Raw genomic sequence first — 27,380 nt, 5'->3', positions numbered from 1 at the left:
GAGTTATTATGGCATCTCTACTAAAATCTAAGAAAAAGTAGTGACTAGCACCTGTGCAGTCAAGGCCGTACACAGAGGGGGGGGGGGGTTGAACCCCCTCCACCCCTCGAAATGTTTGTCTGACTCGTAAAAACGTAACAAAAATGGAGATAAACATATTTTGTATGCGTTATTTGAGGTTTTTTTGTGTAACCCCCTCCCCGGAGATTTTTTTAGTAAAACTCCCTCCGAAAAAAATCCTGAGTATGGCCTTGTGTGCAGTCCCTGTGCCTCTGTACGAATGTCTCTGAATAGTCACTTTTTCTGAATGGAAAAGGCACTGAAGTCATTTTTCTTGCACATCTTGTTGCGGTCAACCCCTGCTATGGTTATGACCCTTGTTTTGTAACAATATTTATCCGATTGCTTGTGTAAAGAATCAATTTTGAATGTGAGTGTTTAACTTTTTTTTTCACTGACTTATTTTTTTTTTCTACTGTTGAAAAATGGTTCCAGAGGTGATATCACAATATCAGTTTTTATTTTATACTTTAGCCTTTTTTATGAATTTAGTTTTTCACCATCCATCATAAAAGAGTTCTAATTATAATGGAATTTGGTTTCTACACTATATTTTGAAAGGATAGTGTCATCTACTTTCTTGAAATTATTTATTTATGTAGTTATATATATATATATATATATATATATATATATATATATATATATATATATATATATATATATATATAATTATTTAGCTATGTGAATGCACATAAATCTCTGTATTATACATATCTTTTTTAGATTTTTTCCTTCCTTCTCTGAATGTCCACAATGAAAACAACTTAATTAGCTCAATATACAGCCGGAATTTGAAGGAACGAAATCCCGAGGCGCTTGAAGATGAAGTAGATGGTTTACGAAAGACAATTGCCCGATTGGAGTCCCGATTAGGTCAACTTCAAAAAACGCCTAAAAGCTACCCACAGATCAAATTCAAAAACTACAAAGAAAGGAAACGGATTCTGGTTAGTAGATATTCAATCTTATCTGACATATTATCAATTAGCAGATTTTTATAGCTATTTCTTCTTTCTATTTAGTATTGTTTGCAATCATTATATTTTCTATTTTACGACTACACTGTTCACCGGCGGATCTAGAGGAAAATCTTGGGGGGGGCCGCGCCGGACACAGGGCGCCAAAAACTGATTATACAGGACTAATTTGATAGCTCTTTATTTATATGAAAACACTGCCAAATATGCTCATAAAGGTAAAACGTAGCAAAATAAAATAAAAACAGTACCACACTACACAACTAAACTCAATCGGCGAGCTTTTCTGAGAGCGAACATATCGATAGCATCGTCTGTTTTCGGCAGTTCGTCTCTGTAAGTCTGCATGAGTAGTAGAGCCTCCAACCTCTCTTCAGTCATCATGCTTCGTATTGATGAACATGTCCTGTCAACCTTTGAAAACATTCGTTCTGCTTCACAGGTTGACACAGGAAGCGTCGCGAGAATTGTCAACAATGCGAAGATGTTGGGAAATACATTTTCCTGACAACTGTTCAGCGCTGAAATAGCTGTTTTCGGTTTTTGCACGGTTTCCTTAGACCAATACTTGTTCCAAATCTCGAACTCGGTTTTAACGTCTATCTCCGTACCCACGAGCAGCTCCTTGTACTTTTCGTACCCTGGCTGAACGTCCTCCCAGCGTTTGCCATTAACCACAGCCGGGATCAAAAGTGAAAGTTTTGCAGCATTCGTAAAATGGCAGCTGAACCGCTCCGTAAAATCAAGCAGCATGGCGTCCAGGGCTGGAATAAATGCCGCCATCCTATAATGACTTTCTGGATCCATCTTGGGTACCCCTGCCCGGTATGTAGAACGTGAAGCTATGCGTGGCTGCGTTACCTTGATGGTAGCATCAATCTTTTCGGCCATTTTCAGAAGATCTTCGTAAAGCAGTCTGAATTTGGTTTCGGCATGTGATCGCATATCTTCCAGCATTGCCTTCACGCTGCTAATGAGGGACAAGGCTCTCACGAGGTCACCATCCTTCTGTTGTAGTGACTCGGCCAAAGGTTTCATGATCGACGAAAACGAATTCAGGCAAACCAGTCCTACGAGTGTATCTGATTTTTCAATGCAGGATCGTAATGCATAAGCTCTGCTACTTGCCTCTCGATCGTGCCATCCTTCCATCTCCTGCAGAGCAGAAACGATCGACGGAAGGGAGTCCCAAAACCTGCTGATTGCTTCGTGTCTCTCTACAAATCTCGTGGTACAAAGACTGACGAGTGTCTCTGTTTTAGCTTTGTCCGCGATAAGATGCTTTTTAGAAGTCTTGTTCTCTTGGCACTTGAGCTGAAGTGAGAAATTGTGTCTCGAACAACGTCTTGGGCATTGCGCAGAATGGGAACTGAAACTATCTTTGAACATGAGAGATTTGTGGCATGGCTCACACAGTGGAAGTAATCTGCCAGTTCACACTGGCGTTTAACTTCAGCAGCAGCACCATTTGTCAAGCTTGCCATGCTAGCAGCTTTGTCGTATCCTTGACCAACGCACTTTGACAAATCCAGATTTGACTTCCTGACCTCACTCAACAGCAGCTTCCCGAGGCTCTTGCCGTCTAGCTTCTCTTTGATGCTTCTACCGTCGTCACTTTCCTCATCTCCAGCGAGTCTTGACAGGGTTTGAAAGGCATCGACAACTGCAAAAGGATCTTCTCGAATCACGTATCCCTGCTCGGTTTTACACACATAACGACAAACAATGACCATCAGCTCCCTGGTCTGCCTGTCTGTTGACTCGTCCGCAAGAAGACACCAAACCGTTGCTTTGTTTGCTTTTCTCACTACTTCGGTTTTTATCATTTCCCCAATTGTTCCAATCAGTTCATTCTGGATCTGTTTACTCGTATATTTGGCGTTGCTCGGTGCATTTTCAAGTAAATTTTTAAGTTGCGAGTCTCCACTCTGAATCCGATGCCGAAGTAGGTGGCGGAAATTCCCGTCGTTTACTGCTGTAATGACATCAGAGTCTTGGATATCAAGTTTGCCATCATCACGGTGGCCACGAAGGGGGATATTCTGTGCCCCGCAAAGCTTGACAGTTTCAACAACGCTTCTCAAGAGTGCACGGTTCTGCTGTATTTGCTTGACCCTTTCACAGTCCAGAGCATTCCTGATATCTTGATCTGGACTACCGCGCTGAAACGTTGTTAGCAGCGCGGCAGCTTTTTCCTGGCAGTGTTTGTGAAACTGTGCTTCAGCATGGTTTGTCAGCGCACCATCTTTCCCGGTAAGTTTCGAATAGTCTTTTAGCGGTTTCAAGACCAACTTTTCCATTTTTTGCCCTCCGCCGCCTCCAGATAAAGTCGACCATCCTCCTCCACTTTCGTTGGTCCTCATCAAAACACAAACACTGCACCAAAGGCCTTCGTGTTCTGGATGAAGACTCACTGCGAGCCAAGGATACCGGGCAAGATTTTCGGTATTCAAGCGACGCTTGACTTCGCCACCTTTTCTCTTTTGTGTCGAGACTGGAAGATCAGATTGGTTCTTCGGCTTCCACCTTTCGTTCATAAAAAACATAATTTCGCCAGAAGACACCTGATTTCGCTCTTTCAGCGCTACTGCAATACCAAAGTCATTCGACGGCGTGAAGTCAGTTTCAGGCGAAAAAATAGCGCTTTGATTCTGCTGCGGGTGCGGGGACTGTGAAATCAGTGTTGGGCTATGTACCACCAAGGTTTGAGTACTGCTTCTTGATCCTTCAGTCAGCTGATCAGTGTGTGTCGTTTCGCCGAAGTTTGTTATGAAGGCCGTCTGTGAAGTGGACGGAGTTGTTGGTGACAGTTCGTTCTCCTGGCTGAATGCGTTTTTGTGCATTCCGACCGTCGACTCAGAGTGGGCATCAGAAGTTGCCGTCGTCTCAACATCTGACAAAAAAAGTTTCTCTTTTAAAGTTTGCACAAGGCATTTATTGTAAACGTATATACACTTTGTATAATGGCTTGCTTTAGTAGATTTAACTCTCAACATGGTGAAGGCAGAATTGGAACTAAATTTGAAAATAAACTGAATCAGCAACATTAACTTTAAACTCCCCCAACAATCTTGAACTTTCATACCCCAAAACTATTTCTAGGAAACCCGGACTTTAAAATAAAATACCACCCTAAACATCACTAATTTAATTTGCAACCCCAAGAAACGATCCCTGACATATGCTAACAAATATTTTTCAAGAGCTGAAACCCGAAACAATTATCACCGAAGTTTACAAGGCTAAAGAGAGAGCTTTAACTGCAAGAATTTGAAAGATAATTTCAGAGCTGACACAGTGTGTCGGTAAAAATACTGCTTTAAGCCAATATCATAACCGTCAGGCGAGACGAGTGGGCTGGTAAAAATCAGGTCAAACGCTTCGGACAAATTGCATACGAAGAACACTGTACAAGAGGGACCGTATGAAATATATAACAACAAAAGCAGCTGGTACGCTATGAAGCTTGACTAATGAGCCTTATCAGTAAAGCTATCCGACATTGGGCTAAAGCTATAAATTAGATGTGTTGATACCCACTTTAAACGACACTCCTTCCTTATTGTTCTATCTTTAAAAGCTTACCTTTAATCTGATCTTTCTTGGCAAAATAATCAGAGATGTCCCTCGATCCTTTATGGCTTTCCGCCATCATTCTTTGTTTCTTCTCTGTTCTATATTCATGCCCTGATTTTTTTTCCGATCCATTTTAAATGCGTTTCCGTCTAACTGGTCTAACACACGGAGCAAAAATACTCCGAAGGCAGTGGCAGGGTCGCTCGCGCCTAGCCTCCCGCCGGTTGGATCTAACCACCCACGCAACTCCCCAAAGACATGCGTTTCTCGTAAGCATTCACAAAATGTTTTGCTCGTTTAGCACGTCCCAAAAATAAACCCAATAATCATGAGTCGTGCAGTGTCGGATTTTAACTTTAGATAATGTTATAAAAATAAAGTAAAAAATGACGGTGTATCCGATTTTTTTTTTTTTAGCGTCGGCCTTAGTTGAACCATTCACAAAAAAGGGTCGTTTGCACGATGGATGAGAGGGTGCCAGAAAATCTTGGGGGGGGCCCCGGCCCCCGCCCCCCCCTGGATCCGCCGCTGACACTGTTTTTCACTGACAATGCCAGCCTTTCTTCATTTTTTTGTGAGCACAAGTACTAGGTTTTTGGGATTCATTAACGGGCAATTTATGCGCTTACTACAGCAACTCCTCCTCCCACGCTCCTCCTCCTTCTCAATTTATCCAAATCTACACTCTTTATCCCTTCCCGTGGAGTTCTAATTTTCTTTAAATCTTTCTTCCTGATCTCTTCTTACCTCATTTTGAGATGCTTTTTTATTATTTTTTTTTATTTTTCTTTTTTTTTTTTTTTTTGCTGAGATGCATTTCTTTTAGTCTCATATGGATTGCCAAATAATTCAACATTTGGTAATCTTCCTCTAACCAATTTAACCGGATCCAAGAACATGCTACTGTAGTAAGTTCTCATCATTCATCAACAATAAAAAAAAGTTAGAAGTCATCAACAAAGAAGAAAAAAGTTATAAGTTAGAAAAAAAGTTGAAGAATTAACATGAATGAGGTTCTCTTAGTGTTAAATTTAAAAAAAAAAATTTTCAACTGAAAGTAAGGAGCAACATCAAAACTTAAAACGATTAGAAATTATTAAGTATATGAGGGGGCTTACCACCTCCTCAACACCTTCCTCTTCATGCTAAAATTATTTAGTACTGTTAAAAAAGCTTTTCGTTATTCTAATTAAATGAACCTTGTGTTTCAGGAGTCGTTCTTAAAGAATTGGGACAAAATTCAAACTTTAGAGTAAAGAGCGAGGTGTTGAGCAGGGGATGACCCACGCATATACGCAAGAATTTCTGATCGTTTTAAGTTTTAATGTTGTTCCTTACTTTAAGTTGAAAAAACTTGATTTTTAACATAATTTCTGATTGTTTTTAAATAATGCCAGGAAATCTGGCTCTAGGGCCTACCTCCACGGAAAAATCCCTCTTCCCCGTGGATATACCCTCTAGACAATTCAATCCGGGTGAAAATTTACCCCGGACAGTTACCCTTAACATCTCCACTCGTAAAATTGAGTCGGCAAAGAGAAAGTAAGACTTGGAAGAATTTCCTATAGGAATTCTGGCTAATTCCCCCAGTGTAAAATTTCGCATGAAAAATTCACCCCCTGGAAACTTCCCTAACCACAGAAAATTTTCCCCGTGGAAAATTCCCATAACCAAAAATTTGTTTCCTCCCCCCCCCCCTCCCCGCCGGAAAAATGTAGGCGTACTTCCCTATTACAAATATTATACGTACAGTGGGCAAATTTAATAACTTAAATACCTTTCCCCTAAGGTTGTGGGGGGGGGGGGGGTATTTGCAAAGGCATAGTTATTCGGCCTTTCAACTATGTTGAAGAAATTGGCTCTCTCTAAATTTTGATGGGACGATTTTGAGAAAAAAGAGGCGTGGGGGGGCCTAGTTGCCCTCTAATCCTTTTCATCACTTAAAAATGGCCCTAGAACTCTCAATTTCCATTTGAATGAGCCCTATCCCAATATTCTAGGACGATTGGGTCGATTCGGTCACCAGGGGGGCCTCCCCCCCCTCCCCGAAATTCACGATTTTTTCTCAAAATTTTCAGATTTTTTTTCACAGAATAATGGGTTTGAAGGATTCCTTCAAACCCATTCGTTTTTTTTTTCATTCGTCTTCGTGTTTTGTCCTACTGGGAATAAACATGTTTTTAAGATTTACTTCGTGTTTTGTCCTACTGGGACGCCTGCTCCTACTGGGAATAAACCTGTTTTTAAGATTTACTTCGTGTTTTGTCCTACTGGGACACCTACTGGGAATAAACCTGTTTTTAAGATTTACTTCGTGTCTTGTCCTGCTGGGACACCTACTGGGAATAAACCTGTTTTAAGATTTACTTCGTTTTTTGTCCTACAGGGAATAAACCTGTTTTTTTAAGATTTACTTCGTGTTTCGTCCTTTCGTCAATAATTAAGTAAGTTGGACTCGTCTTATCATTCTATGTTCATCATAAAAAAAAGAGCATAGAAATAACATGTCTAAACACATTTGCTGGTATTTATTCAATCAACAATTTTTGCCTCAACCTCAAATTCAACCTAAAAAAACTCAAATTTTTGAAAGTGCTAGAGTGTCAAAATTTTTGGATTTGAAATCAGCATATATTTTTTGGTCGGTTAGTGATAGGATCATTTGTATAGCAATTGGTTTGAGGTTTACCCCTTTTTTTTCACAATTTTCACAGACTATTCAGGAAAAACTTGCCTTGAGTCTGTGCAGAATAAGCATTTTATTAAATGTCGTTTTGACAGAAATTGTGTCCACCTGATAATCCTAGCTCAAACCATTAGAAATAATAAGTCGTTGTGTGTGTTTATTTGTCGCAGTATTTTAATTTTTTTAAATAAATGAAATATGTGAAAATAGATAATCAGAAACAACTAGTTAAATTTGACAATGGTTTCCGTCCTTGAAAATTCAAAAATTAAAAATATGTTGTTTCCCAAAGACAACTAAACCTTCAAAGGAAGGTGCTTATGTGTTAGCCAGACAACACGCGAGAGTTTGTGATGCAAAAAACTAGTCAGGGAGCTTATTTGAAGAGATAATTCCTTTGAAACAGGGGTTTCTCACTCCGGGAATAATATTTAAACTTTAGTTTTTTGGGGTTTAGAGGCAAAAAAGGTGCCTAGGTTATGTTAGGTTACGTATTTAATTTATGCTATGCTTTACCCCCCCCCCCCCCTAATGTGCAAATTTATATCCTAAATTTGTTTCTAAACTATTATAATTTCATCATATTTTGTTTTATTTCATTAGCATTAACCAAACTTCAATTCTCGCGTGTTGTCTGGCTAACATGTAAGTACCCTGAGGAAAACTAAATTTTGCTGTTTTTTTTACCCACGTTTCTATTTTTTAAATTTGGTGTCTGCTACTACCAACAACTGCATAACTTTGGAGGTCTTTTTATTAATAAGTAAAATCCCGATTTTTCTTTTTTTTTAATTCAAGGTTGCGTAACTTTCCACTTAATCAATTTAAACAATAAGATTTAATTTTCACTTTACAGTTCCAAAAGTTATGGCACATACAGACACAATAGAAAACACATTCTCTAACCCTGTTAAAGCAGCTGCTTGATCTGAAAAAGTTCAAACCATTACAAATACTAAGTCATTATGGGTATAAAGTATTTGGAATATAAATTCGAGAAGCCTTTTCCTGGTTTCTCGTTTCTAACAGAGTTGGCTATTTTTATGTCAACGATAGCTTCTCTTCGGGGTCTTTCCGGTTGGACCACAGCTTATCGTGTGAACGTTTTATTCCCAGGCCAGTGAATAGCCAATAGCTGGAACTTTTGTTCCAAGAGAATTCAGGCAAAATGTATACTGTTAGAGTTAGTCCATCTCTGACTTTCGTCCTAGTTGTATGTCTGTCTGCTACCTTATCTTCACTCAAGGGCGTACCCAGAGGGGGGGGGGGGCGAGGGGGGGGTTTACCCCCACCGAAATGTTTTTTTGACTCGTAAAAAAGTAAAACAAATTGATATAAACCAATTTTTTATGCGTTTTTTTGTGGTTTTTTGTGTATCCCCCCCCGCCGAAAAAAAATCTTTGAGTATAACCCCCTCCGAAAAAAAAAATCCTGGGTACGGCCTTGTCTTCACTGTATGTGTATTGTTACGTTATTAAATAAAAACCATATACCGACGTTAATGCTATTGACTATCTTTGAGAAATTACGTAAACCGTTACATTAGCCAATATAAAAGGCATATAAACGAAGTAAGTAACACTGGGTTTATTTAAAAATAAATTATACGTCTTCGATTCCCTGAAGCAAACTTGTACGGGAGAAAAATCTCCTAATAAATCAATACCCCCCCGCCCCCCCCAAAAAAAAAAAATAATTACAGCTAAACTTACCGGACCCGAAAACCACCGAACCTCCAAACATTTCCAAAGAGGTTTACATTGGTGTTTATTTGTGAATTTTTTATTTTTACAGATTACGGGTGGTGCAGGATTTGTTGGATCTCATTTGACTGATCGTCTTATGGAAGAAGGCCATGAAGTCATTATTGCCGACAATTTTTTCACTGGACGAAAGCGTAACGTTGAAAATTGGATTGGTCATCCTAATTTTGAGCTCATTCATCATGACATTGTTAATCCATTGTTGATTGAAGTTGATGAAATTTATCATTTGGCTAGTCCTGCCAGTCCTCCACATTATATGTATAATCCAGTCAAAACAATTAAAACTAATACCGTTGGTACTATTAATATGCTTGGTCTAGCCAGGCGAGTTGGTGCAAGAATTCTGATTGCGAGTACATCGGAAGTTTATGGTGACCCTGAAGTGCATCCTCAACCTGAATCCTACTGGGGTCACGTGAATCCAATTGGTAAGCTGTTGTCAGATAAATAATCTTTGTTGGTAATTGGTAACCTGGTAAACTCGTAATTGATAATAAGGTAGTTTTATTATCGAAAATGCTTTCACAAGCAAACAATGTAGACATTGCTTTTGATGTAATACTCAAAGAGTATAGGTAACTTATAAGGGTGGGAACTGACGCTAGTTTCGAAAAAAAAAACTATCAACGCCATCTATCTAGTGTTTGGCGACACTTGGCATTTTTCCAAGCTGGTCGATCGGTTTTTGGTCACGAACTGAAATAAGTCACTTAATTATACGTTAGTTTTACCAATTACACTAATTAAATAATTCTTATTATTTCACTGGAAAAAAAAATTCAAACGCTATGTGGTGTTGATAGTTTTTTTTTTTTTTTTTTTTTTTTTGTAGATAATAAGGCCCGTTCCCACTCTTATAAGTTATCGATACTTTTATTCATACCCACAAAATGGTTCAACGTGGCAACGTTGATGAAAGTCTAATTCAGAATATATATAAATTATAGAAAAATCGTCAAAATCTCAGTTAATTTTCCTAGGGGAGGGGGCTTGTGCTTCATGGATTAATTTTTGTCCATTTTTTTAACTAAGCTAACTATAACTTTTCTTTACTGTTGAATAATATAAAGTTGAGCATGATGTTAAGGAATGCCTACTGCTAGATGTCGTCAGTAATTTTTTTTGACAGTACCGCCAATGTCCATTCTTATAAATTGACTATACTCTTTGGTCCACCCTATTAATTCAAATTATTTTTTTTGTTTAAATCGAGTCTGTATTAATTCAGTGAGGCTATAGCTATGGCTACAAAAATCTATATAGACTTCCTGATATCTATGTAAAATCTACATTCCGAAATCGGAATGAATCCGAAATATGAAATACGGAATCCGAAATACGGAACTCTTATCACATTGCTGTGAAACAAAAAATACTCACAAAGTTTATATTTACTATTCTTATTTACCATTTCTCTTATTACCTTTTACTTTTTAGTATTAATATTCCCCCTTTACGAAGCTTAGGTCGTAATAATTTCTCAACAGATACTTTCACACGAGCTACGGCAGCACCGCTTCCTATTGGTCCCCCATACTACCCAAATGGGTACTATCGGTTAGAGTGAACAAAGGACCGCTTCTTTCTCTTCGTCTGTTGACACAGTCTCCTTTGGCCGGCCCTTATGCTTTCTCTTGGATACCCAAACCTAATGATAACAGACCTAAGGTCTACCTTCGGAAGGACATACGGCCAACTTGGATTTTTGAATCAGTTGATACAGGGTAAATTATTTTTACTGATTTAATAAGCTCCGTATCTAATATGTGTAAACTATTTTAACCGCTATTTTTTGCAAGTAACAGTTTCATTTTTTTTTTCTTTTTCTGATCTATTAATATGCTTATAATCAGAGACGAGGGAGGCAGTGAAATTGCCTAAAATTTGCTCTATGAAAAAATCGTCTTTGGCTTTTGTAATGTCCAAACATTTCACTTTATAAAATAGAGAATATAAAGTGAATATAAAGAGAATAGAATAATAAGAGAGAATAGAATATAGAGAATAGAATAGAATAGAATAAAGAGAATAGAATATAAAGAGAATAGAAAAAAAAAAAAAAAATGAAAATCTGATTGCTGACCTTTTTCTTTTCGTGTAAGTAAACGATGAAAATTATGTTGTGTGGCAGCAAGTTTGCTTCCTGAGTTTAACAAAAAACAAAACCTTTAGACCTTTTGCTCCCATGCGGCTGTCATGGGACAGCTACTCTGTCATGGCTCCATTTAGCAGTGTTTTAAGATTTTGTACGCGGCGCGTTCTCAGCCGCGTGTGCATCTAGCGCTCTGTACATCCCCGTCAGTTTTACTTACACTACCTCCCGTACTCACGCTGCAATTGTCTATCACAAACGTCATTTAATAAGAGCTTGTTGACGTGTCAGTCGGTTCGGTGGTTACAAGACAACGTTAGTTTGTGCGCTGTGCTGTTATTGGCAAGATTTAAAACTTGAAATTGAAAACATAGGGGATTTCCTCTACCATCAGGGAAATCGACCAGTGGTCGATAAGTAAAACTTAATAAAAAAAATTGCCTTAACCAGGATTCGAAGTGTGTTATTACGGCCTCAACTCTGAACTCATGCACATAATAGTGTTTGTTTTATACATTTTGCTGTTCCCAATCACTCGTTTATTACGTGCTAGAAATTCAGCGTACAGTATAATTCCATCAAATCAACGAGAGCTAAATTGCAAATTAAATGCATTAATTAAGTTAGGCTAATTAAAAAAATATTGATGCATTGAAATTTGCTGGAATTTTTGCAAATGGAATTTCTCGAATTGCTGGAGTTGCTTGTTCGTGTTCTTCCCCCTTGTAACCGTTATGTATTAGCAGTCCGATAGAGTAATCAGAAGGCTTCTCAAGTCCACCCTAATCGATGTTACCCTTATGTTCTTCCTCCAACTTTGCAATAATTTGATATTATCTTTTGTTTTTGCACAATCCTAATTATTCTGCTCCATTTTTCTTCAGCTTGTTGCAAGTTTTTTGTACGCTTATTTGGGTTCTGACTTACAATAACTTAGCTTTGTACTGCATATTTTATTTTTTTGTGTTTTTATTAATTTTTTTTTTTTAGCTGTTAGGTGAGTTATAGGAGCCTTTTCAAAAGAAAGAAATTTATCATAATTTAAACGAAAAAGAAAGTGGAAAACGGTTCTATTTTGTATATAGCTAATTAAGAATTTTTTTTTTAGGCTTAGTTAAACGTGGGCCTTTCGTTAAATGTTTTACAGCGTCCTGGTACTACCAGTGAAAGGACATTCGGCTATACGGCGTCCGGATCCGTGGTGGGACGTGAAAAGTTTTAGCTGATTGTAGTAGTAGTAGTAATAGTAATTTATTATCCAAAAAAAGCGAATACAAATCAATCGGTAGCACACCAAAAGCATCGCTTGCGAGAGTGTGCCACTAAAAAAAAAAAAAAATAGAATAAAAAAAAAACCGAAGGGTGAAACCGTGTACCGGAAAAAAAAACTTGCATAGAAAATGCGTACACAATAAACCAACATAATATCATGATCCCGAAGTAAAAACAATAAACGATTACTGTCAAATTTAATTCCATCACTCCCAATCTATTCCGGGGGTATACTTACCAAGTAACCCTACACGTAGCTCAGATTTAAAATCTGATGAAAGCTACCTAATTTTCGGAAATTGTAATAACAATGGTAAATGGTAACAATGGTAAATAACAATTTACCATTGTTATGTGCCACTCAAACATATGGTTGGTTTGGGATTATAAGTTGGTGAGAACTGCCCAGTTTAGGCGTTCAACTTACCAACGTTGATGTCCTTGGTACCTTCAGGTTTATGTTCCTTTAGAGCACATGAATTCGCGACACAGCAGCAACTTGAACCGAAGAGGACAAGATATTGATATTATTTCATTTACAGACTCAGAAATATGATTATTAATAATAACTATCCATCAAAATCATCTAAACGTACTTAAAGAATAGAAAATTTTCGTTCCGTATCTTTCTAATATTTTAACGAAGCTTTCAATCTTAATTCTTAATTAAGATTGAATATTTTAATAATATATTAATTAATATATTTCTCAATTAATATATTAATTAAGAAATGATTCTTGATTAATAACTTAATTCTTAACTAAGTTTCAAAAACTTAATTTAGCATGTCGATAAAGGCGAATCTCAGCTATGGAATTATAGTGGAATTTCTCTTACGTTGAAATATTGAAACCTTAAGGATGCAGTAAAATATATGACAAAATTATAAGTGAAACGTAAAAAAAAATTATAAATGAAACTACAAAAAAGCAATTATTAGCAAATATCTGTTTTTTTAGTGTTTATTCTTTCTTCTCTCGTAATTTTTGTATTATTATTTCTTTTTTAGCCAAAAACGTCTAACTTGTTAATGACTTGGTTTTCACTACTTTCGCCATTGTATTTGCAAAAATTATGATGTATCCTGAAGGGCGAAAAAATATTCCAGGCAAGCTTCGGGTTGCCTTTAAGTTGTGTCTATAAAATGCAAAATGGAAACGTAATATTAGGATAGCAGTCAAGCAGTTTTCTAACTGCTTTTTTTTAGTTTCTAGTCAAACCGTTAAAAGTTAAAAACGTTAAGAAGGATAAAAAACATTTAGAAGTCGCAGAATTTATAATGGCTTTGATTAGGGTAGATTTAACTGGAAATTAAGAGTTGTTTGCATAAAGTGCTTTATAATGGAAAACAAAGTTTGGTTTGGCAGAGACAAAATTTTACGTCAATTTTTTTTTTCAGTTACACAAAAAAATGGTACTTATGTACTATCTGGAACACGCGCTATATTATATAGGGAAGATGCGGGTTTCTTTTGATAGAGAAATGGATTACAAAGCGTGGTTTGACATTGGGTTTACAATATTTGAACTGTTTTTTTGGGGGGGGGGGGGGCCAAGGTACCTAGGTTAGGCTAGGTTTTTAATATATGCTATGCTTTACCCCGTTTTTGATAATGGTAGTTATTCAATTCAATTCAGTTTACTCGAATAAAACATAACACAAACATCAATCAAACAGTTCGTGGTAACGAACTGTAAGTAAGGAGCGACCCGGCTCAATGGTAACCAAAATTCTAAAAAACGGAATTTTGGTACCAATAGATACATTAAAAGAATCAGATTTTAATTCTGATTTCAAATATATAATTTTCATCAAGTTTAGTCTTACCCATCAAAAGTTACGCGCCTGAGAAAATTTGGCTGATTTTAGAAAAAAGGGGGAAAGGCCCCCTAAAAGCTATAGAACCTTAATGAAAATTACACCATCATATTCAGCGTATCAGAGAATCCTAGTGTAGAGGTTTCAAGCACCTATTTATAAAAATGTGGAATTTTGCATTTTTTGCCAGAAGAAAGATCACGGATGCGTGTTTATTTGTTTTGTTTTTGTTTTTTTGTTGTTTTTTTTCTAGGGGTGATCGTATCGACCCAGTGGTCCTAGAATATCGTGGGAGGGCTCATCGGAACGTAAATTAAAAGTTCCAGTTCCCCTTTTAAGTGACCAAAAAAATGGAGGGCAACTAGGCCCCCTCCCACGCTAATTTTTTTCCCAAAGTCACCCGATCAAAATTTTGAGATAGCCATTGTGTTCAGCATGGTCGAAAATATGATAACTAGGCCTATGTCTTTTAGGATGACTTAATCCCCCGAAGTCCCCGGGGGGAGGGCTGAAAGTTAGGAACTTCACCCAATGTTAACATACAGTATTGGTTATTGGGAAGTATACAGACGATTTCAGGGGGGATTTTTTTCTGGTAGGTGGGGGGGGGGGGTCGGGGGTTATATGAGAGGATCTTTCCATGAAGAAAGTTTTCATGGGGGAAGGGACATTGCTATGAAGGGGGTGAAGGATTTCCCAGCAGTATTTAAAGAAAAGATCAGAAATTAAATAAAAAAAAAGTTTTTCGACTGAAAGTAAGGAGCAACCTCAAAACTTAAAACAAGCAGAAAATGTTAGGTATGTGATTGGGTTCACCCCCTAGTCAATACCTTGCTCTTGAAATCCAAGATTTTTTAAGTGCTTTCGTAGGAGCATTTTTTCTAATTAACGGCCTTTGTGATTAAGGGGTCATTTTTAAATAATTGGAACAAAACTCAAACTTTAGCTTAAAGAGCAAGGTATTGACTAGGGGGCGAACTTCCTAATATACTTATTACTAATCTATGAATATAGAAGCTCGCTACGTAAGTTAATTCGTAAGTTACGTATATTTATTACTAATGAAAACGTTCGTAAATAAAATTAGACAAGTTTCGAGAAAGCCATTAAACCAAATAAAAGTAAAATTAATATTAAAATTTTGTTTTAATTATTTATTTACGATGAGCAAAAATAATGACCTGCGTCAGTCCAAAAACGTTCAAAAATTAAATAAAAAAAAAACAAGTTTTTTTTAATTGAATGTAATGAGCGAACTTAACACTTAAAACGTACATACAGTATTACGTATATGAAAGTGGCTGTCCCCTCCCTCAACGCTTCGCTCTTTACGCTAAAGTTTGACTTTCTCACAACTCTATTTTTTTAACAATAAAAAACTTTAGCGTAAAGACCGAGGCGTTGAGGAGGGGACAGCCCCTTTCATATACAGAATAATTTCTGTTCGTTTTAAGTTTTAACGTCGTTCTTACTAAATACAAGGGAACTTGTTAAGATTCTACAAGGGAACTTGTTAAGGACCCAAAGAAAAATTAAAGAGACACTAAAAAAAGATAGAAGAATAAAACAGGGTAATTAAAGCAAATTTGTTAAAAGTTGAAAGATTAAATTATATTATCAAGTTTTGTTACATTGTTGTACAGCGTGCAGAAACTTGTGGCTAGCTCAACACTGGAGGGTATTTTGTTCCATTGAATATTAAGTTTAAATTAAGTTTAAGAGGGTATTTTGTTCTACATAATAAGTTTAAATAAAGTTTAAATTGTACAAATCCTCGGAGGGGGCTTCGGAGTGAATTAGTCACCGGCTTGAGATTATGATGTCATTGGTATGATTTCATTGTCAATGAGTGTCATTACGATGTATTTTTTTACCCCCTGCTCCAGTGTATTTTGTCTACCTTTTCAGCGTTATGACGTTGACGTTGTGTATTAAGCAAGTAAAAATATGCTGTTTTAAACATTGTATTACCTAAAAATTACCAAGAATATTTAACAAAAGAAATGATAAATTTTCATTTGCAATAATGTAATCTGACCAACCGTGCCTTTAGTTTTGTTGGAGAATTGGGTCGGAGACGTTAGAGTAGTCTCTAACTTTAAACAGATTTACGGTAAAATATTTTTTTTTGAAGAATTTATTATATGGCCTCTTTTCTTATTGCTCAGTCTTGAGAGGGTTGAAAGGTACCTAAATTTGCTATTTCTATTACATTTTATTATAACTTCCACTCCGTAAATTCTAAATGTCCATAATTAATATAAATATGCATAATAGGACACTTTCTTCAAGGTAAACAGCAAGCTTTTTTTTCACTTAAAACACTATTTAGCCAGATGGGAAAGTGAAAATTTTATGCAAAATAGATGCAAAAGTTTGACTTTAGAAAGACTTCTTAAAGACAAGGGTTGTTGATTTGGAATGAGAAGTATTTTTAAATAACTTCAAGACTTTAGGGTTAAGAGTGAGGGCTTCGGAAGCCGCCGACTTCTCATATACAGAATAATTCATGTTCGTTTTAATTTTTAATGTTGCCGTTACTTTTAGTTGAAAAATCTTGTTTTTATTTAATCACGTAAAGGGTTCATGGGGTATATAACCCTTGGCATTTTAGAAAAATTGTAGATGAAAATTTATGATATAATTTATATAATAAAAATTTATGATATAAGATATGAGGAGTTGTAAATATAAGAATTCTGTGGGAATTGAACTACAGATATTTTTCGATAGATACTATTTTTGCTTTGTACGTTTTTTTATTTATTTTGCTTTTTATATGATACTCCACTAATGACGAAATGTCTGTTTTACTGAAAAACAAAATTCACTCATTTGTTTATTCAAAAATTGCAATTGCTCATGAAATATTTTTTTATATTAAATATATACAGATTTTAGAAATCTGAAGGGTATCAAAAGAATTTAAGATATGTAGTTAATATAGTTCACTGAAAATCGTTTTATCATTATTGCAAATTTTCAGCCGCAATACTGCAAAGAATTTTGTGGTTCATATAAGGAAATATACTTTCATTATTTTGCTTCTTGAACCTTATCATTTTTCGGGAATTGGTCAATATAAATGATAATTGTACCATTGGAATCAACATGGTCGAAAACCCTGAACAGGGTATTTACAATCCCTCACCTTGAAGAACAAGCAAAATCACCTTTTTGTATGGAAACACTGGAGTGACTTTTTTTCCTTCACTGCTAGTGAGGCACAAAAAAGTAAAAACTATTAAAAAAAATTGTCTCAACCATGATTCGAAGCTGAGTTATTACGTCCTCAACTCACGCACTTAATAGTGTTTGTTTTATACTTTTTGCTGTTCCCAATCCCTCGTTTGTTACGTGCTAGAAATACAGTGTACAGTAACAATGTAGCCAAGGACTTGAAGTTCTGTTATCACTCTATCCGCCGTTTTTTAGCTCTTCCAATATAAATAAAGAAAAGCACGTAGATATGGTCAAGAGGTTTCAATTGAGCCTTTAAACATCATCTTAGAAGTACCTAATACGCCAATTCTGCTTCCAGGCCACGCAGGGTTGCCAATATCCCAAGAAAAATAATCCCTAGATAAGCAGTAAATAAATCCCTAAACTGAGTACCTACATAAGTTTTATCTCCAGCTGCAAGGCCGTATCCAGGAGGGAGGATAGGGGCTTAGAGCCTCCCCCCTCCTAAAATGTTTGTCCGTGTTTTGTCCGAACTGTTTTTTTTTCGTGATGTTGCAGTAGCCTTATAGTTTCAGTGGCGTCAATGGGAGAGTGCTGCACCTCTCTCCTAGGCCCCACCAAATTTAAAAAATCTGGTTTTTGGAATATCCTAATTTAAAGATACCGTTTTTGGTAATGTCATTGAAAGAAATAAAAAACAAACAACAAATCTGAACCGCCTGCTTATTATTGGAAAATAAATCTTGCTCCTCCCCCTAAATGTTTTTGAATTTACGCCACTAACCTAGTCACTAGAACTAGCCTAGAACTAGATGATTTATGAAACCTATTAAGGGGTCCGGGAGGGGGAGTATACTACTTCGGGAATTGTAAACTTTAAGTTTACGACTTTACCGTAGATTAATTAAAAAAAACTTTTTTCACAAAATAAGTTTTTCAAAGAAAAGTAAAGAACTCCATTAAACAAAAATGAGAAAAAATGAAATCAAATAATCTACCAAGCTCGAAACTACCACAAATGAGCATCGATTAATAAAAGAAACCCAAAAGGAACATAAATTAAAATAAATAACCGAATCAAACTCAAAACAAGCAGAAATTAACATAAGTTGGGCGCAAGACCCCTATGCCTTCCCAAGGCCAGACAAAATTTGCACTTTACTGAAAAAATACAAATGAATGTGCATTGTCAGTTTAACATACATATACTGATATTTAGTAATCAAAATATTAAAATTATTTGATTTATTAAAGTTATAAAAGTAAAAACATTTATATTTTTTTCAATAAAGTGCAAACTTAAAATTCCTACGACGACTCCTTCGATACGAAGTGCCCGGATACGGAGAACCAAAAAACAACACATTGTGCCCACATCGTTGGAATTTTTTTTATAAATTGGTATTTAAACTCTTGGTTGCTGTGGACGGTGGTTCGCTCTTTGCTTGGTTACAGCTACCGCTGCAGCCATTATTTTATGGGGGAAATTCGCAGTGTATTGATGAATCTCTTGGAAAACCGAAATTCTACTCCTAAATCCCCCTTCTTTAGATTTTTTTTTTTTTATCATAAGCTAAAACTTCATTTCGTGTTAGCAGGAAAGTATTTTTGGTCAATATCGAGGTAGTGCCTCCCCCTCCCCTCCAGAGGTAGTTTTAGGATAGGGATAGTGAGGATAATTGCCCAGGGTGCAGAAATTTTAGGGGTGCAACATTTCTAGTAAATAACTTTAGTAATAATCTAGTCATTTTCTAACTTTTGAGATTTTGTTTTCTTAAAATAAAGTTGATGGCGCAATTAATAAATCAAATAACTAATAACATAAAAAGAAATTAAAAAACAGAATGATTAAATGATAATTAATTTAAAATAATTAAATAATAGACTATTAATCAATCAATAAATTGAAACTAATTTTGTTAATAGATGAAAATTTTGTTGGAGACAGGGGGCTCATCAAGATCTCACCCCGAGTCCAAGGGAAGCCAGAACCATCACTGCCCTTCTCCCACCCTCTCAGGTGTCGATCCTCATCAAAATGTAATTTGGGTATTTTCATGATAAGAGCTTCTGTCTTTTTAATGTTCCATGTTCTTATTTTTACAATACATCAGTTTGTATTTTAGACGATTAGTCAAGTTTTATTTTATCATTTCCTTCCATGCTTGCTTTTTCTTTGGCTGATACTGGTCTTTAATTAATAAAATAAAAAGTAATGAAAAAAACAAAATAATTAAATAATAATATATAATCAAAATAATCAAATTAAAATAGTTCATAGTAATTAAATAGTTTAAATCATAAAAAAAATAAATTATTAATTAATTAATAAATTGAAAATAGTTTTGTCAATAAATGAACATTTTGTTGAAATTTGAAAATTTGTTAATACCCTGTCCATCGATGCTTGCATCTTTCTTTGGTCTGTACTGGTTCTCGCATCCCTGACATTTTTGGACGTGCTAGACACGTAAAACTTGTTTATTTTCTAAATCGTTGAAATTTCATAAATTTTCCAAATTCTCTCGTAAAATACTCAAGATCTCCTACCATGCACAGAACATTGAACTTTGTAAAAGCAGGTTCCTTCTTTTTTATTCAGATAACGTTTGTTGTATTTTGTGAAACGTGTTCGACTAGTTTTGACTAAAACTAGTCCCTAATTGTCCCTAATTAGTTTAATTATGGAAGGTCATTTAATTTCTCTATTATTTAGTAATAAAATTTATTTAGCAATATTTGATAATTTATTTAGCTTACAAGAATATACGACAAAATGCTCGAAACCCCATGTGTCATACCCCAGATGGGGTCTAACCTAGGATCGGATCTGAAAAGGTATAGCGTAAGCTATATTCTGGAAATGGAAGGCTGGGATTTTGATAAGCTCATGGTATGTGTCAACTATTCTGGGGTAAGCGAACTATACCTTGTAAAGAACCTTGTGCTTGTTTATTATCCTGAACACACTCAAGAAGTGAAGTTAGGTTAATCATAATGAACTATATCAAATTATGATCAAAATATAAGACTTTGTGGTTAGGTATATTAAATACCTAACCACCCTTATATGCTAAATGTGTAATTAAAATCATCATTGTTTTTCTCTCTAGGACTAATCGAATTATAACCAATTGCAGACAGAAAAACCGGTTTTTATCAGATCAAACAGAGCAAACTTTCTCAGTGTGTTCGGTATAATACACAAGTACCGAGAACCCATATATTTTGGCTAGAGAAATACATCTCCGTGCCATTTTGTGTTTCAGCAAGGGTAACTTCTTAAAAAAAATGTGGAAAGTAAGTGACTTAAATGAAAAATCTGATAAACTCTTGGAGACTTCTCGCAAATCTCAAGTTTTGGCAGAAACATGGTCCCAAAACCCCCATCCCTTGTTTACCTACCTGACTAATGGGATAATTCTTCTAAGGCCTATAAATTATTTAATATATGTTTTGAAAAAGGTGATTTCCAGAAAGAAGAAGCAAAGAAGCCTTGCCTTCTTCTACTTCTTTGTAAAGTTCATGGCTTTTGACCCTCCCCCCTTTCATCCTTGAAGAATACTGTTATGGTTCGGGATATTATTGCTTTAACATCTGCTGCAACTTGGTAAAGAACGAACTCTAGACGATAGTAACCTAAACTTTAAAAACGTTTTTCGAAAAAAAGTGACGAAGAATCGCCATTTGAAGTTGATTCAAGAATGGTAGCTACACTTTTGATTAATCTTATTGGTAAATGTTTGTGAAATGGAATTTCGAAAAATAGTCTGAAACACCACAAAAATGGTATTGGTTCGGAATGAAAGCTACATCCTTTAGAATCTCTATATTCCTTTGACCGACACAGGGGCGTAGCTCCAGTAATTTTATTGGTGGGGGGTGAGAGGGGTCCTCATCTGGAGTGTCGAGGGGCATGGGCTATTTAATAATTTTTCTCTACAAATTATGGAGGGGGCAGTTGCCCCACCCAAACGACGTCACTGGGCCGACACATTCGTGAGAAGACGTAGTACCGACGCCTATGATACAGTCTGACTCTGATCTATCTCTATTTAAAAACTTTTAACAAGCGGTTTACATCTTCACTTAAAAAAAGATGAGTGTCATAATCTCCCCCCCCCTCTTCAAAATGGTAAAACTTCGTGGAATGCTGAGGAGGCTGTTAAACTAAATCAAAAGATACTATGTGCATCCATTTTATCAAAAAGGTGTATCTGCAACATCTCAAGAACGGCTGAGTGTATCAAGTTTAAAGTTTGTTGAGGAGATATTAAAAAGTGGTTGGATGACATTACTAGATGTCCTCCCATTGGTCTTTTAGCTCCCCTCCCTCTAAAGATATCTGATCAGAGTCTTGGAATCTTTGATTCAATGAGGGCAACTAGTAATGATAAATTTCGGCAGCAAGAACAAATGTTTCAAATAATTTTTGAGAAACTGTACACTTTGTGACTATTTCTGCATGGGGTGGGAGTAGAGAGGGAGGTTCTACTCCCATTGCTCACCCCTGCTGCCACCTACAACTTTTTTTTACATAATTTATGTCTAACAGGGACAGAGTCAATGACCTCTTTCTCCAGGGATGTTTTTGGCCAAGTGCCCGCTAGGGGAGAATGTTATGATCTAGGAAACAGTATTTGTTGTTGTAAGCTCGAGGCAAATGTTATGATCCAGGAATAGGAAACCAGTCATTAATCAAATTGTTTCCGGGCAAAGTTTAATAATGTCTGACAGGTGATATCAAGATTGATTGATATGTCACGAAAGGGGAATTAATTTTTTTTTTCTAAGGGAAATTATTGATTCAAGAAATGGGGAATTAATTTGTTGTTTCTAAGGGGAATTATTGATTCACGAAAGGGTGAATGTTTTGATCTTAGCGATGAATTGTTTTAGCGCGGGAATCAGGTTTCTTAATAATTTGAAATGTGTCAGCGCAGAGATGCCAAAAACAAAAGGAACACGCTGAAATTACGTTTAGGGATTATTTGGGCGAAACCGTTTTAGACATTTTATGGAATTATTTCGGCGAAACAGTTAGAGACATTTTAAAAGATGATTTTAGAAGAGGTTTTAAAAAAAGATTTGAGGGTGAATGGAATTATTTCGGCGAAACAGTTAGAGATATTTTAAAAGATGATTTAAAAGATGATTTTAGAAGAGGATTTGAGGGTGAAACTCTGTGGTCGTTATAATGCACAAGTTCCATTTGAACAGTGTTGTGAGGTCCCCTACCACAACCCCAAAGGGTTCCGATACCCCCCATCCCAACCCCGAAGGAAGCCCCCAGGCCTCAAAGGTTCTCTGGGCCCACAAAGGGCCCCCGGCGCCCCAAAGGCTCCTGAGCCCCCATTATAATACTTTTTTAAGGCTTTATTATATCTTTTCAGAACAAATTATTATTTTAGGGAATTATTTCGGCGAAACAGTTAGAGACATTTTAAAATATGATTTTTGAAGAGATTTTAGAAGAGGATTTGAGGGTCAAACTCTGTGGTCGTTATAATACACAATTTCCATTTGAACAGTGTCGTGAGGTCCTCTACCCCAGCCCCCAAGGGTTCCGATCCCCCTAACCCCAACCCCCACGAAGCCCCCGGTCCTCAATGGTCCCCCAAGCTCCCAAAGGACCACCCCGCCCTCAAGGGCCCCCCAGACCCTCAAAGGCCCTCCCCGGGCCCCGGCGTTCGTTGATGTGTGTTGTCTGAAACCTATGATTTGGGATGTGTGGGTTGCTATTTTTGACTTTTCTGAGCTAGATTTCTTAGCCTTTCATAGGTCTGTGTTGTCTGAAACCTTTGGTTTGGGATGGTTGGTTTGCTATTTTGACTTTTCTCAGCTAAGGTTTCTTAGCATTTCGTAGGTGTGTTTTGTCTGATACTTAGGATTTGAGGTGTGTAATTTGTTATTTCCAACTTTTCATAACCAGATTTGTTAATCATTGTTAGGTATGTGGTGTCTGAAACCTATGATTTGGGATGTTTGGCCTGCTATTTTCGACTTTTCTTACCTAGGATTCTTGGCCATTCACAGGTGTGTGTTGTCAGAAAATTATGATTTGGAATTTGTAGTTTGCTTTTGGGAGTTTTCAGAGCTAAGATTCTTATTCCCACAAAGGTGTTTGTTGTCTGAAACCTATAGTTTGCGATGAATAGTCGGCTATTTCAGGCTTTTATGAGCTAGGCTTCTTAGTATTTCGTAGGTGAATGTTGTCTGAAACTTACGATTTGGGATATGTAAATTACTATTTCGGGCTTTTCTGAGCTAGATATCTTAGTCTTTCGTTGATGTGTGTTGTCTGAAACATGATTTGGGATGGTTAATTTGCTATTTCCGGCTTTTCTGAGCTAGATTTCTTAGCCTTTCATAGGTGTGTGTTGTCAGAAAATTATGATTTGGGATGTGTAGTTTGCTATTAGGACTTTTCAGAGCTAGGATTCTTAGCCGTTCATAGGTGTGTGTTGTCAGAAACTTATGATTTGGGATGGTTAATTTGCTATTTCCGGCTTTTATTAGCTAGGTTTCTTAGCCTTTCGTAGGTGTGTGTCGTCAGAAAATTATGATTTTGGACGTGTAGTTTGCTAGTTGGACTTTTCAGAGCTAGGATTGTTAGTCTCTCATAGGTGTGTGTTGACTGAAACCTATAGTTTAGGATGAGTGGTTTGCTAGTTTTGACTTTTCTGAGCTAGATTTCTTAGCCTTTCATAGGTGTGTGTTGTCTGAAACTTATGATTTGGGATGTGTAGTTTGCTATTAGGACTTTTCAGAGCTAAGATTCTTAGCCGTTCATAGGTGTGTGTTGTCAGAAACTTATGATTTGGGATGGTTAATTTGCTATTTCCGGCTTTTATTAGCTAAGGTTTCCTAGTATTTCGTAGGTGAATATTGTCTGAAACTCATGATTTGGGATATGTAAATTACTATTTCGGCTTTTGTAAGCTAGATTTCTTAGTCTTTAGTTGGTGTGTCTTGTCTGAAACCTATGATTTGGGATGAGTGGATTGCTATTTTTAACTTTTCTCAGCTGGATTTCTTAGCCTTTCATAGGTGTGTGTTGTCTGAAACCTATGAAAATTCAATTCAGAATCGAAATTGAACATTTCTTCTTCCGAGAAAATATTTGGATCAGAACTTTAGATTTTTTCATCTCTTTGAGAAAGGTCGGAATTGAATTTAAGAAAATTTATAATTAAAGTGAAACTTTTTATCTTCATGGAAAATAATCACAATCATAATATAACTTTTCCTATCTTCTACGGAAAAATTTAGAACTGAACTTTAAATTTTTTATTGGGGAAATTAGAATTGAATTGTGTTCTTTGGTAAAATTGAGAATAGAACTTGAATATTCACAATCAGAGCATAACTTTTCCTATTTTCTATAAACAATTTGGAACAGTATTTTAAATTTCTTCATCTCTTTGAGAAAAAAATCTGAACTGAAGTGGAAATTTTTATGTTATTTTTGGGAAAATAGATTTGATAAATAACTTATTTAATTTTCATTGAGAAAATTCAGAATCGAAGTTGAACTTTTCTTCTTCCGAGAAAATATTTGGAACAGAACTTTAAATTTTGTCATCTCTTTGAGAAAGGTCGGAATTGAATTTAAGAAAATTTAGAATTAAAGTGAAATTTTTTATCTTCAAGGAAAATAATCACAATCATAGCATAACTTTTCCTATCTTCTACGGAAAAATTTAGAACTGAACTTTAAATTTTTTATGTCTTGGTGAAATTGAAACTGAAGTGGAAGATTCTTATTTTCTCTAGAGAAATTAGTATTTAATTGTGTTCTTTGGTAAAATTCAAAAGAAAACTTGAACTTTTCACTCTTCTTTGAATAATTTGGAACAGTATTTAAAATTATTTCATCTCTGTAAGAAAATTCAGTACCGAATTTCCGAAAATTTAGAATTAAAGTGAAACTTCTCATCTTTATGGAAAATAATCACAAATCATACTATAACTTTTTCTATATTCTATGGAAAATTTCGAACTAAACTTTTAACTTTTTTTGTCTTGGTGAGCTTAGAACTGAAGTGGAAGGTTTATATTTTCTCTGGAGTAATTAGAATTGACTTTTTTTCTTTGATTGAATTCAGAATAGACCTTGAACTTTTCTATCTTCTTTGAAAAATTTGGAACAGTATTTTAAATTTTTTCATCTCTTTGAGAAAAATCTGAACTGAAGTGGAATCTTTTTATATTATTTTGGAGAAATAGAATTGATCATGTCGGAAATAGCAAATTACACACCTCAAATCATAAGTTTCAGACAACACACACCTACGAAATACTAAGAAACCTTAGCTCAGAAAAGCCTGAAATAGCCAACTACTCATCCCAAACTGTGGGTTTCAGACAACAAACACCTATGAGGGACTAAGAATCCTAGCTCTGAAAAGTCCAAAAAGCAAACTACACCTCCCAAATCATAATTTTCTGACAGCTCACACCTTTGAAAGGCTAAGAAATCTAGCTCAGAAAAGTCAAAAATAGGAAACCACTCATCACAAATCATAGGTTTCAGTCAACACAACCCTATGAAAGGCTAAGAAATCCAGCTCAGAAAAGTCAAAAAATAGCAACCCACACATCCCAAATAATAGGTTTCAGACAACACACACCTATGAAAGGCTTAGAAATCTGGCTATGAAAAGTCAGAAATAGCAAATTACACACCTCAAATTATAAGTTTCAGACAATACACACCTACGAAATACTAAGAAACCTTAGCTCAGAAAAGCCTGAAATAGCAAACTACTTATCCCAAACTATAGGTTTCAGACAACAAATACCAATGATGGACTAAGAATCCTAGCTCTGAAAAGTCCAAATAGCAAACTACACATCCCAAATCATAATTTTCTGACAACACACATCTATGAATGGCTAAGAAACCTAGCTCAGAAAAGTCAAAAATAGCAAATTAACCATCCCAAATCATAGGTTTCAGACAACACACACCTATGAAAGGCTAAGAAATCCAGCTCAGAAAAGTCAAAAATAGCAATCCACCCATCCCAAATCATAGGTTTCAGACAACACACACCAACGAAAGACTAAGACATCTAGCTGAGAAAAGCCGAAATAGTAATTTACATATCCCAAATCATAAGTTTCAGACAACATTCACCTACGAAATACTGGGAAACCTTAGCTCAGAAAAGCCTGAAATAGCAAACTATTCATCCCAAACTAGAAGTTTCAGACAACAAACACCTATGATAAACTAAAAAACCTAGCTACTGAAAGTCAAAAAATCAAACTAAACCACAAAACTCATTAGTTTTATAAAATACACACCTCCTACTTGCGATGAACTATAGAAAATAAAGTGAAAAAATAGAACACCATCTATCAAAAACTAGTTTGTTTTGAGAACACCCACCTAAGAAAGACAAAGAACACCACCTCTAGCGTTACCAAAATAGAAGTTATACACGATAAAAGACAGGTATTCATTCAAACCAAAATTTTATACGGATAGTTTATATGTCAAAAAAAAGTCGGACAGAGCAAAAGAAGAATCACAAAATATGAGATACAGTCAACACACACTGGAGAAGATTTACAAAACCTATATAAGAAAAGCCACAAAGCGAACACTTATCATTCCAAACTATAGGCTTCGGAAACCAAATACCTATGATGGACTAAGAATCCTAGCCCTGAAAAGTCCTAATAGCAAACTGAACATCCCAAATCATAATTTTCTGACAAGACACACCTATGAAAGGATAAGAAATCTATCTCAGAAAAGCCAGAAATAGCAAACTAACCATCCCAAATCATAGGTTTCAGACAGCACTCGCCTAAGAAAGTCTAAGAAATCCAGCACAGAAAAGTCAAAAATAGCAATCCACCCATCCAAAATCATAGGATTCAGACAACACAAATCAACGAAAGACTAAAATATGTGGATCAGAAAAGCCCAAA

At 35.9% G+C, this 27,380-nt stretch overlaps 2 protein-coding genes across 2 annotated transcripts in view; one reads left to right on the top strand and one right to left on the bottom strand.

Moving 5' to 3' along the window:
* Uxs (UDP-xylose synthase) overlaps nt 1-27,380 on the top strand; it is an 80,990-nt gene that overhangs the window by 28,545 nt on the left and 25,065 nt on the right. Inside the window, exons 3-4 of the mRNA XM_089103357.1 lie at nt 787-1,010; nt 9,097-9,496. Coding sequence (XP_088959483.1) covers nt 787-1,010; nt 9,097-9,496 — 624 coding nt within the window. The remainder of the gene's footprint in view (nt 1-786; nt 1,011-9,096; nt 9,497-27,380) is intronic.
* LOC148941829 (uncharacterized) lies at nt 1,048-9,045 on the bottom strand. Its single transcript, XM_089103582.1, has 3 exons — nt 9,015-9,045; nt 2,453-3,933; nt 1,048-1,077 (listed from the first exon to the last, which is right to left on the bottom strand). The coding sequence occupies exons 1-3, from the start codon at nt 9,043-9,045 to the stop codon at nt 1,048-1,050; spliced, it is 1,542 nt and encodes a 513-aa protein (XP_088959708.1).

This window comes from Artemia sp. Qi Xiang Cuo, chromosome 17 (genome assembly GCF_049724085.1).
Source record: "Artemia sp. Qi Xiang Cuo chromosome 17, ASM4972408v1, whole genome shotgun sequence".
Lineage (NCBI taxonomy): Eukaryota > Metazoa > Arthropoda > Branchiopoda > Anostraca > Artemiidae > Artemia > Artemia sp. Qi Xiang Cuo.
The sequence above is the reverse complement of the archived record's forward strand: the minus strand, read 5'-3'. Positions and strand labels throughout refer to the sequence as shown.

Excerpts from the sequence above, each read along its gene's own strand:
- LOC148941829 (XM_089103582.1), bottom strand. The coding sequence starts at position 9,045 with ATGTTTGGAGGTTCGGTGGTTTTCGGGTCCG. Across the intron at positions 3,934-9,014 it reads TTCGGTGGTTTTCGGGTCCG|ATGTTGAGACGACGGCAACT; the intron begins GTAAGTTTAGCT and ends TTTTTTTGTCAG. Across the intron at positions 1,078-2,452 it reads TGGCAGATTACTTCCACTGT|AAAGAAGAAATAGCTATAAA; the intron begins GTGAGCCATGCC and ends AATACTAAATAG.